General features: G+C 52.4%; 1 protein-coding gene across 24 annotated transcripts in view; it reads left to right on the forward strand.

Annotated features, from left to right (window-relative positions):
* PLEC (plectin) overlaps nt 1-12,332 on the forward strand; it is a 297,784-nt gene that overhangs the window by 198,850 nt on the left and 86,602 nt on the right. For 12 of the 24 annotated variants that reach the window (XM_069956882.1, XM_069956901.1, XM_069956892.1 and 9 more), the window contains exons 3-4: nt 5,152-5,166; nt 5,988-6,077. In XM_069956882.1, the coding sequence (XP_069812983.1) occupies nt 5,152-5,166; nt 5,988-6,077 (105 nt within the window). The remainder of the gene's footprint in view (nt 1-5,151; nt 5,167-5,987; nt 6,078-12,332) is intronic. The other 12 variants (XM_069956883.1, XM_069956887.1, XM_069956895.1 and 9 more) reach the window with 1 other exon arrangement.

Raw genomic sequence — 12,332 nt, forward strand, 5'->3', positions numbered from 1 at the left:
TCTCCCCCTGTTAGTACACTGTCGGCCCCCCTCGCTCTCTCTCTCTCGCCCCCTGTTAGTACACTGTCGGCCCCCCTCGCTCTCTCTCTCTCTCTCGCCCCCTGTTAGTACACTGTCGCCCCCCTCGCTCTCTCTCTCTCGCCCCCTGTTAGTACACTGTCGCCCCCCTCGCTCTCTCTCTCTCGCCCCCTGTTAGTACACTGTCGGCCCCCCTCGCTCTCTCTCTCCCCCTGTTAGTACACTGTCGGCCCCCCTCTCTCTCTCGCCCCCTGTTAGTACACTGTCGGCCCCCCTCGCTCTCTCTCTCTCGCCCCCTGTTAGTACACTGTCGCCCCCCTCGCTCTCTCTCTCTCTCCCCCTGTTAGTACACTGTCGCCCCCCTCGCTCTCTCTCTCTCGCCCCCTGTTAGTACACTGTCGGCCCCCCTCGCTCTCTCTCTCTCGCCCCCTGTTAGTACACTGTCAGCCCCCCTCGCTCTCTCTCTCGCCCCCTCTTAGTACACTGTCGCCTCCCTCGCTGTCTCTCGCCCCCTGTTAGTACACTGTCGGCCCCCCTCGCTCTCTCTCTCTCTCGCCCCCTGTTAGTACACTGTCGGCCCCCCTCGCTCTCTCTCTCTCGCCCCCTGTTAGTACACTGTCGGCCCCCCTCGCTCTCTCTCTCTCGCCCCCTGTTAGTACACTGTCGGCCCCCCTCGCCCTCTCTCTCTCGCTCCCTGTTAGTACACTGTCGGCCCCCCTCGCTCTCTCTCTCTCGCCCCCTGTTAGTACACTGTCGGCCCCCCTCTCCCCCTGTTAGTACACTGTCGGCCCCCCTCTCCCCCTGTTAGTACACTGTCGGCCCCCCTCGCTCTCTCTCTCTCGCCCCTTGTTAGTACACTGTCGGCCCCCCTCTCCCCCTGTTAGTACACTGTCGCCCCCCTTGCTCTCTCTCTCTCGCCCCCTGTTAGTACACTGTCGCCCCCCTTGCTCTCTCTCTCTCGCCCCCTGTTAGTACACTGTCGGCCCCCCTCGCTCTCTCTCTCTCGCCCCCTGTTAGTACACTGTCGGCCCCCCTCGCTCTCTCTCTCTCGCCCCCTGTTAGTACACTGTCGGCCCCCCTCGCTCTCTCTCTCTCGCCCCTTGTTAGTACACTGTCGGCCACCCTCTCCCCCTGTTAGTACACTGTCGCCCCCCTTACTCTCTCTCTCTCGCCCCCTGTTAGTACACTGTCGCCCCCCTCGCTCTCTCTCTCTCGCCCCCTGTTAGTACACTGTCGGCCCCCCTCGCTCTCTCTCTCTCGCCCCCTGTTAGTACACTGTCGGCCCCCCTCGCTGTCTCGGCTCTCGGCCTTCTGTTTAGATCTTAGCCCCATAACATGTTGTGAGAGGAGGAAGCCGCCCTTTGTGTCAGCGGCTGCCATTATCAGGCGGTGACTAACACTTCAAGCTACTGGACCCCTTAGGGCGGTTTAACCACAATGGGTCGTTAGAGTGGGTGATCACTGTGCGCAGGTGGTGATATGGTTAATAGGGAATACCCCCGAGAGGATTCCCGTGACATCACAATCCCTCAATGGGAAGAAATGTTTTTTTTTCAGCTGTCGTCTTAAAGGGACCACTAACACCACTGCCATTTATTGGGTTGTCCTGGAGCCCAGTGCACCTTCTCTCCTGGGCATAGCACCCCCCTCTTCTCTCCTGGGCATAGTGCCCCCTCCCTCTTCTCTCCTGGGCATAGTGCCCCCTCCCTCTTCTCTCCTGGGCATAGTGCCCCCTCCCTCTTCTCTCCTGGGCATAGTGCCCCCTCCCTCTTCTCTCCTGGGCATAGTGCCCCCTCCCTCTTCTCTCCTGGGCATAGTGCCCCCTCCCTCTTCTCTCCTGGGCATAGTGCCCCCTCCCTCTTCTCTCCTGGGCATAGTGCCCCCTCCCTCTTCTCTCCTGGGCATAGTGCCCCCTCCCTCTTCTCTCCTGGGCATAGTGCCCCCTCCCTCTTCTCTCCTGGGCATAGTGCCCCCTCCCTCTTCTCTCCTGGGCATAGTGCCCCCTCCCTCTTCTCTCCTGGGCATAGTGCCCCCTCCCTCTTCTCTCCTGGGCATAGTGCCCCCTCCCTCTTCTCTCCTGGGCATAGTGCCCCCTCCCTCTTCTCTCCTGGGCATAGTGCCCCCTCCCTCTTCTCTCCTGGGCATAGTGCCCCCTCCCTCTTCTCTCCTGGGCATAGTGCCCCCTCCCTCTTCTCTCCTGGGCATAGTGCCCCCTCCCTCTTCTCTCCTGGGCATAGCGCCCCCCTCTTCTCTCCTGGGCATAGTGCCCCCTCCCTCTTCTCTCCTGGGCATAGTGCCCCCCCCCCCTCTTCTCTCCTGGGCATAGTGCCCCCCTCTTCTCTCCTGGGCATAGCACTAGGATCCTGTATACTGAGGACATTATATGGATCTAGGGCATTGACGTTCAGGATTTCGCCCGTCACTTGTTGCCTCCAGACCCTGCGTCCTCCTTATCTTCCCACTAATAAATAAAATGTCAGCCGTCTTCATGCTCCCATTATTCTGGGCCTGGGTGGGTCTGTGGCGCTCCGGGCAAAGCTGCGGCTCATAGCTCAGGACACCATGTCCTTCACCATACAAGGGGCCCATTCATCCAGAAGGCCTCAAGTGTGACGGGCGCAAAGCTGTCATATCCTGGGTATCAAAAGGGTTAACTGTGTGATGTCTCACATTGAAGTACAAGTAAGGGATCTGCTCTCTGATCTCTGCAATGGTACATGAGATCCCATATATTGATCCTTACTCCATATTGGTAGATGGGATGCCTGAGGCTAGCTTTTTGAGCGGCTCTTAGGTTGGACAGTGGGATGTAGAAATTCATAGGGTTATTAAGTTGGGGGGTGGGGTGTAGATATTCGGAGGGTTGTTAGGTTGGGAGGTGGGGTGAAGTATTCAGAGGGTTGGGGGTGGGGTGTAGGTATTTGGAGGGTTAGGTTGGGGGATGGGGTGTAGGTATTCAGAGGGTTATTAGGTTGGGGGATGGGGTATAGGTATTTGGAGGGTTGTTGGGTTGGGAGGTGGGGTGTAGGTATTCGGAGGGTAGGGAGGTGGGGTGTAGGTATTTGGAGGGTTGTTAGGTTTGGGGGTGGGGTGTAGGTATCGGGAGGGTTGTTCATTTGGGGGGTGTAGTTAGTTGGGGGGGTGTAGGTATTTGGAGGGTTGTTGAGATAAGGGTATTCGGGGGTTAATAGGTTTGGAGGGTGGGGGTGTAGCTATTTGAATGGTTGTTAAGTTGGTGGGTGGAATGTAGATATTCAGAGGGTTGCTAGGTTTGGGGGTGGGGTGTAGGTATCGGGCAGGTTGTTCAATTGGCAGGGCTGTTAGGTTGAGGGGTGGGGGTGTAGGTATTTGGAAGGTTGTTAGGTTGGGGAGTGGAGTGTAGTTATTGGGAGGGTTGTTAGATTGGCGGGTGGGTGTAGGTATTCAGAGGGTTCTTTGGTTAGGGGGTGGGATGTAGATATTCGAATGGTTGTTCAGTTGGTCGGTGGGGTGTAGATATTCGGAGAGTTGTTTGGTAAGGGAAGGGGAGGGGGGGAGGGTTTAGGCATTTGGAGGGTTGTTAGGTTGGGGGATGGGATGTAGATATTCAGAAGGTTGTTAGGTTGGGGGTTGGAGTGTAGTTAGAGGGTTGTTAGGTTTGGAGGATGAGGTGTAGATATCGGGGGAGTTGTTAGGTTGGGGGGTGTAGGTATTCAGTGGGTGTTTAGGTTGGGCGGGGGGTGTAGTTATTCGGGGGGTCATTAGGCTGTGGTGGTGAAGTGTAGGTATCGGGAGGGTTGTTAGGTTGGGGGGGTAGGTGTTCAGTGGGTTAGGCTGTAGGGGTGTGGTGTAGGTATCGGGTTGTTAGGCTGAGGGGTGGGACGTAGATATTGGGAGGGTTGTTAGGTTTGGCGGGTGGGGTCTAGGCATCAGGGGGGTAAGGTTTGGGGTGGGGTGTAGGTATCGGGAGGGTTGTTTGGTTGGGGGGTGGGGTGTAGGTATCAGGAGGGTTGTTTGGTTGGGGGTGGGGTGTAGGTATTCGGAGGGTTGTTAGTTTGGGAGGTGGGGTGTAGGTATTCGGAAGGTTGTTAGGTTTGGGGGGTGGGGTGTAGGTATTCGGAGGGTTGATAAGGTGGGTTGTAGGTATTTGCAGGGTGCGGTCAGATGTTGGCTGTAAAATTTAGTATTTCTAAAGCCACTCATCCAGTCATTGCGGGAGTGGGGTTAGAAGGTTCACCCCTTAAGTAATTTATTGGTTCATGGTCCTCTTGGCTCGGGTTGTGCTCTGTGAGTCAGTGCTGACAGTAGTGACTGCATACACCTAGAAGACAAGGTCCATCTTGATTGTGTGTATGGGTCCTGCCCACTATCACCCCCCCAGCTGCCACCTGCTGACCACTAATCTGCTCATTACCAACCTGTCTGACCGGTCTCCATTTTCCTCTCATGTTCTCCGGGGCCATGGTGGAGTTTCTATTGTTGGTCTAATATAGACGTCTGTGAGGTCCTGTAGGTCTGGGAGGAGGGTCTCTCTGTAGGTCCATAATGTCTCTGTGCAGGTACGGGAGGCGGGTCTCTGTGCAGGTCCAGGAGGCGGATGTCTGTGCGGGTCCGGGAGGCGGGTGTCTGTGCGGGTCCGGGAGGCGGGTGTCTGTGCGGGTCCGGGAGGCGGGTGTCTGTGCGGGTCCGGGAGGCGGGTGTCTGTGCGGGTCCGGGAGGCGGGTGTCTGTGCGGGTCCGGGAGGCGGGTGTCTGTGCGGGTCCGGGAGGCGGGTGTCTGTGCGGGTCCGGGAGGCGGGTGTCTGTGCGGGTCCGGGAGGCGGGTGTCTGTGCGGGTCCGGGAGGCGGGTGTCTGTGCGGGTCCGGGAGGCGGGTGTCTGTGCGGGTCCGGGAGGCGGGTGTCTGTGCGGGTCCGGGAGGCGGGTGTCTGTGCGGGTCCGGGAGGCGGGTGTCTGTGCGGGTCCGGGAGGCGGGTGTCTGTGCGGGTCCGGGGGGCGGGTGTCTGTGCGGGTCCGGGGGGCGGGTGTCTGTGCAGGTCCGGGAGGAGGGTAATGCTTCTCTCTGATGCCTCTGTAACTCCTGCCTTCTCTTCTTCTCTTCTTCCTGTCCTGTGGTCTGCGCCTCCTCCTCCTCTATCCTCTCCCGCCTCCTCCAGCACTGGAGAGCTGAGGTAGGTTGCTCCCATCCTCCGGCTGCCGCCACGGCAGGACTCTGTTGCATGGCTTCTATCATATTAACCACCATCCTGGTTACTGCTGCTCATCCGGCGGAGTTGGGGTAACACTTGCCCCCATGGAGCCATGTTGGATGACCTGGACCCTCCTGGAATGATCGTCCCACCTCCTCATAGTGTGGCATGTGCCGTGTTGTCTGTCATGTGTGGTGTAGTCTCATGCCGCCATTGTGTGCTCTCTGCCCTCCCTCGCAGCTGGAGGGCACAATGGCGCTGTCACCAGCCATATTGTATAGCTGCATAGTCCTGTCTGTTTACTAAGAAGGTGTCTGCTGTAACCCTATCCACACCGCCCTGGGCCCGACCAGACTTCTCCCCTGCTGTTGGAGTACTATAACTCCCACCATACATATTAGGCCAGTGTTCTGCAGCCTGTGGCATCTGAAAGCTCCCAGGGCGTGCTGGGAGTAGTATTGTAGAGTTGGAGTTGCTGTCAGTGGGCGGTGTGCCCCGCAGATGAAGCTATTGCCCCGGTGCCCGCCGTGCCAGCACTCTTAGCTGCCATCTTTATAACTGCGGCTTCTGAAGATGTCTGGCTCTGGGCACTGTACCCCGTGGGCTCAGGGAGCGGCCTCAGCACCATCTTACTCGGGTGACACTGAAGGATTGTGCTGGGCGAGGTGACGGCACATTCCAGATGAAAGGTTACATGGCCGGTGCCAGCTTCCCGCCCTGCCGGCTGCCAGCCATCACCGCTCCACCGCAGGCTGCTCCTGTGCTGCTGTGCAGCATTAACCCATTGTGTTTCCTCTCTCCAGGCTCAGCGTCACGTCAATGACTTGTATGAAGACCTCCGGGATGGACACAACCTCATCTCCCTCCTGGAAGTTCTGTCGGGGGAGACCCTGGTGAGTGGCCCCCCGGACCCCTGCGGCTTCACTGTGGCCTGCAGCTTCTGCTCTCCCGGGGATCTCCCGGACCCCCTGCATCTCTCACTACTAATGTCTCCCCTTAATCCTCCATTCTCTGCTCTCTATAGGTGGGATCATACCATAGCTCAGGAGCCCACCATGTAGGAACAGTGCCCCCCAAGCTGGGAGGTGGGTGGTATCTGGTCTGTGGAACCATCCCAGTAACCCCAGTACAGAATCCACTGGTCAGGACCTCCTAGAGCAGGGATGGGGAACCTTCAGCAGCGAAGCTCCAGCTCTCCAGGCATGATGGGAGTCAGGGGCGGATTAACTTTACCATAGGCCCCGGGCTGTTCACCAAGCCTGGGCCCCCCCCACCCCACTGTAACTTTGGAAGCACTAGCCTGGCGTTCATAGTACAGGATAGATACTGTCATGATGTCCTGATTTGTGCAAAATTGCCATTAAAAAACAGTGATTTTTTTGCAAATCATGGCAGAAGTGTAGCCAGGAGCAAGTCTTTTTGGGTAGTCATGGGCCCCCCAGGAGCTCAGGGCCCCGGGCTGCCGCCCAAAACGCCCCTATTATAGTCCACTACTGATGGGAGTTGTAGTTTTGCAACAGCTGGAGGGCCAAAGGTTGGCTGCCATCTTTATACTGCGGCACCTGAAGTTGTTGGGCCCTGTATACTGGAATATTTTCCCGTCCGGCTCAGGGTGCGGCCCCACGGCCTCAGCACCATCTTTATGGGGTGACACTGAAGGATTGTGCTGGGCGAGGTGATGGCACTTTCCAGATGAAAGGTTCCCCATCTCTGTTCTAGAGTCTTAAAGGGCCGGTGTCCAGTGTGAGATTCTGCAGAGAAATATTCAGACCCATGAGTAAGTTTGAGCTTTTCATTAAAGGCTGAAACCCCCCGGGATGGACGGGATGAGGACCCCCGGGGGGTACAGGGCCCCCTCCCCCACCATCATGTCCTGTCTTAACCTATTAACACTTCTGCTCGGATAAAACCTTCGCCTTTCTCTCTCTCTCCCCTTTATTTTCTGCCCTTTGCCGGACTCTGCCCTGACCTTTGCCCTCTGCCCTTTGCCCCCTTCTTGCACTGCTGTTGCTGGGTAGCCGAGGGAACGGGACGTTATCAGGAACTTGCGGCTGGTGAGTGCCGGAGGGCGCCATGTTTGCACCTAGCATGATGATAAAGTGGCATGCTGGTCTACCATTGGCTGAGTGATGTCATCCGTGCCCCCCAATTATATCACACCTGGCATACCCCCCCAACCCCCCACAGTATATAAAACCTGGTAGAGCCCACCCCTATAGCATATCACACCTGGTATAGCACACCCCCCTATAGTATATCACACCTGGTATAGCATCCCCCCCCCCCTATAGTATATCACACCTGGTATAGCCCCGCCTATAGTATATCACACCTGGTATAGCACCCCCCCCCGCCTATAGTATATCACACCTGGTATAGCACCCCCCCCCTATAGTATATCACACCTGGTATAGCCCCGCCTATATTATATCACACCTGGTATAGCCCCGCCTATAGTATATCACACCTGGTATAGCCCCGCCTATAGTATATCACACCTGGTATAGCCCCCCCAATAGTATATTACACCAGGTATAGCCCCCCCCCCCATAGTATATCACACCAGGTATAGCCCCCCCCCCCCATAGTATATCACACCTGGTATAGCCCCCCCCCATAGTACATCACACCAGGTATAGCCCCCCCCCCCCATAGTATATCACACCAGGTCTAGCCCCCCTATAGTACATCACACCAGGTATAGCCCCCCTCCTATAGTATATCACACCTGGTATATACTATAGGCGGGGCTATACCAGGTGTGATATACTATAGGAGGGGGGCTATACCTGGTGTGATGTACTATAGGGGGGCTAGACCTGGTGTGATATACTATGGGGGGGGGGGGCTATACCTGGTGTGATGTACTATGGGGGGGGGCTATACCAGGTGTGATATACTATGGGGGGGGGGGGGCTATACCTGGTGTGATATACTATGGGGGGGGGGCTATACCTGGTGTAATATACTATTGGGGGGGCTATACCAGGTGTGATATACTATAGGCGGGGCTATACCAGGTGTGATATACTATAGGCGGGGCTATACCAGGTGTGATATAATATAGGCGGGGCTATACCAGGTGTGATATACTATAGGGGGGGGGGTGCTATGCCAGGTGTGATATACTATAGGGGGGGGGCTATACCAGGTGTGATATAATATAGGCGGGGCTATACCAGGTGTGATATACTATAGGGGGGGGGGCTATACCAGGTGTTATATACTATAGGCGGGGCTATAACACCTGGTATAGCCCCCCCCCTATAGTATATCACACCTGGTATAGCCCCGCCTATAGTATATAACACCTGGTATAGCCCCGCCTATAGTATATCACACCTGGCATAGCACCCCCCCCCTATAGTATATCACACCTGGTATAGCCCCCCTATAGTATATCACACCTGGAATAGTCGTCGTCCCCCATACTGTATCACCCCTAGTATAGCCCCCCCAATAGTATATTACACCTGGTATAGCCCCCCCAATAGTATATTACACCAGGTATAGCCCCCCCTTTAGTATATAACACCAGGTATAGCACCCCCCCTATAGTATATCACACCTAGTATAGCCCCCCCTATAGTATAGCCCCGCCTATAGTATATCACACCTGGTATAGCACCCCCCTATAGTATATCACACCTGGTATAGCCCCCGTATAGCATATCACACCTGGTATGGCCCCCCCCCTATAGTATATCACACCTGGAATAGTCGTCTCCCCCCCCCCCCATACTGTATCACCCCTAGTATAGCCCCCCCCAATAGTATATTACACCAGGTATAGCCCCCCCTTTAGTATATAACACCAGGTATAGCACCCCCCCTATAGTATATCACACCTAGTATAGCCCCCCCTATAGTATAGCCCCGCCTATAGTATATCACACCTGGTATAGCACCCCCCCTATAGTATATCACACCTGGTATAGCCCCCCTATAGTAATCACACCTGGAATAGTCGTCGTCGTCCCACCCAATAGTATATTTCACCAGGTATAGCCCCCCATTAGTATATCACACCAGGTATAGCCCCCCCATTAGTATATCACACCAGGTATAGCCCCCCCCTATAGTATATCACACCTGGTATAGCCCCCCCATAGTATATCACACCAGGTATAGCCCCCCCCCTATAGTATATCACACCAGGTATAGCCCCGCCTATAGTATAGCCCCGCCTATAGTATATCACACCTGGTTTACCCCCCCCCCCCCCCCCCCTATAGTATATCACCCCTGGTATTGCCCCGCCTATAGTATATCACCCCTGGTATAGCCCCCCCAATAGTATATCACACCTGGTATAGCCCCCCCAATAGTATATTACACCAGGTATAGCCCCCCCCCCTATAGTACATCACACCAGGTATAGCCCCCTTCCTATAGTATATCACACCTGGTATAGCCCCCCTCCTATAGTATATCACACCTGGTATAGCCCCCCCCCCCCCCTATAGTATATCACACCAGGTATAGCCCCCCCTATAGTATATCACACCTGGTATAGCCCCCCCTATAGTATATCACACCTGGTATAGCCCCCCCTATAGTATATCACACCAGGTATAGCCCCCCCTATAGTATATCACACCTGGTATAGCCCCCCCTATAGTATATCACACCTGGTATAGCCCCGCCTATAGTATATCACACCTGGTATAGCCCCCCCTATAGTATATCACACCAGGTATAGCCCCCCCTATAGTATATCACACCTGGTATAGCCCCCCCTATAGTATATCACACCTGGTATAGCCCCCCCTATAGTATATCACACCTGGTATAGCCCCCCCTATAGTATATCACACCTGGTATAGCCCCCCCTATAGTATATCACACCTGGTATAGCCCCCCTATAGTATTTCACACCAGGTATAGCCCCCCCTATAGTATATCACACCTGGTATAGCCCCGCCTATAGTATATCACACCTGGTATAGCCCCGCCTATAGTATATCACACCTGGTATAGCCCCGCCTATAGTATATCACACCTGGTATAGCCCCGCCTATAGTATATCACACCTGGTATAGCACCCCTACCATCCATAGTATATCATCTGCCCCAACACGGTGTACATACCATAACACAGTGGTGCCTTGGATTAGGAGTATAATTCGTTCCGGGACGGCGCTTGTAATCCAAATCCACTCTTATACCAAAGCAAATTTTCCCATAAGAAATCACTGATCTGCAGACAATTGGTTCCACACCCCAAATATACTGATTATTATTCTGAATAACATGTAGAAGAGATCAAACAATGAGAAGCAGCTGGATATGTGATATATAAGTTACTGTACAGTATAGCAGCATGTGGTGTATAATGTATAGTAACTGTATAACCCTGATAACACAGCAGCAGCTGGATATGTGATATATAAGTTACTGTACAGTATAGCAGCATGTGGTATATAATGTATAGTAACTGTATAACCCTGATAACACAGCAGCTGGATATGTGATATATAAGTTACTGTACAGTATAGCAGCATGTGGTGTATAATGTATAGTAACTGTATAACCCTGATAACACAGCAGCTGGATATGTGATATATAAGTTACTGTACAGTATAGCAGCATGTGGTATATAATGTATAGTAACTGTATAACCCTGATAACACAGCAGCTGGATATGTGATATATAAGTTACTGTACAGTATAGCAGCATGTGGTGTATAATGTATAGTAACTGTATAACCCTGATAACACTGCAGCAGCTGGATATGTGATATATAAGTTACTGTACAGTATAGCAGCATGTGGTATATAATGTATAGTAACTGTATAACCCTGATAACACTGCAGCTGGATATGTGATATATAAGTTACTGTACAGTATAGCAATCAGCATGTGGTATATAATGTACAGTAACTGTATAACCCTGATAACACAGCAGCTGGATATGTGATATATAAGTTACTGTACAGTATAGCAGCATGTGGTATATAATGTATAGTAACTGTATAACCCTGATAACACAGCAGCTGGATATGTCATATATGTTACTGTACAGTATAGCAGCATGTGGTATATAATGTATAGTAACTGTATAACCCTGATAACACTGCAGCAGCTGGATATGTGATATATAAGTTACTGTACAGTATAGCAATCAGCATGTGGTATATAATGTATAGTAACTGTATAACCCTGATAACACAGCAGCAGCTGGATAGGTGATATATAAGTTACTGTACAGTATAGCAATCAGCATGTGGTGTATAATGTATAGTAACTATAACCCTGATAACACAGCAGCTGGATATGTGATATATGTTACTGTACAGTATAGCAGCATGTGGTGTATAATGTATAGTAACTGTATAACCCTGATAACCCTGCAGCTGGATATGTGATATATAAGTTACTGTACAGTATAGCAGCATGTGGTATATAATGTATAGTAACTGTATAACCCTGATAACACAGCAGCTGGATATGTGATATATAAGTTACTGTACAGTAAAGCAGCATGTGGTATATAATGTATAGTAACTGTATAACCCTGATAACACAGCAGCTGGATATGTGATATATAAGTTACTGTACAGTATAGCAGCATGTGGTATCTAATGTATAGTAACTGTATAACCCTGATAACACAGCAGCTGGATATGTGATATATAAGTTACTGTACAGTATAGCAGCTTGGGGTATATAATGTATAGTAACTGTATAACCCTGATAACACAGCAGCAGCTGGATATGTGATATATAAGTTACTGTACAGTATAGCAGCATGTGGTGTATAATGTATAGTAACTGTATAACCCTGATAACACAGCAGCTGGATATGTGATATATAAGTTACTCTACAGTATAGCAGCATGTGGTATATAATGTATAGTAACTATATAACCCTGATAACACAGCAGCAGCTTGTAGATGCAGGATGGAACTGCAGATCCTCATAATGCAGTAGCGTAGTACAACAGGCTAGAATAGACAAGCAGGGCTGCTGTCAGAAGTCTGTGTGGTCACATGACAGCAATGGGGGGGTTGTGTGTTCAGCATGGACCACTCAGGAAGTGGGAATCACAGAGCTGTTCAGGAGGACAGTGACAGAGACTTTTCTATACAGCAGTGTGTATAGCTGAGTGTAAGTGCAGGCACATTATAGCAGCAGTGTGTATAG

This window comes from Dendropsophus ebraccatus, chromosome 2 (assembly GCF_027789765.1).
Source record: "Dendropsophus ebraccatus isolate aDenEbr1 chromosome 2, aDenEbr1.pat, whole genome shotgun sequence".
NCBI classification, from domain to species: domain Eukaryota; kingdom Metazoa; phylum Chordata; class Amphibia; order Anura; family Hylidae; genus Dendropsophus; species Dendropsophus ebraccatus.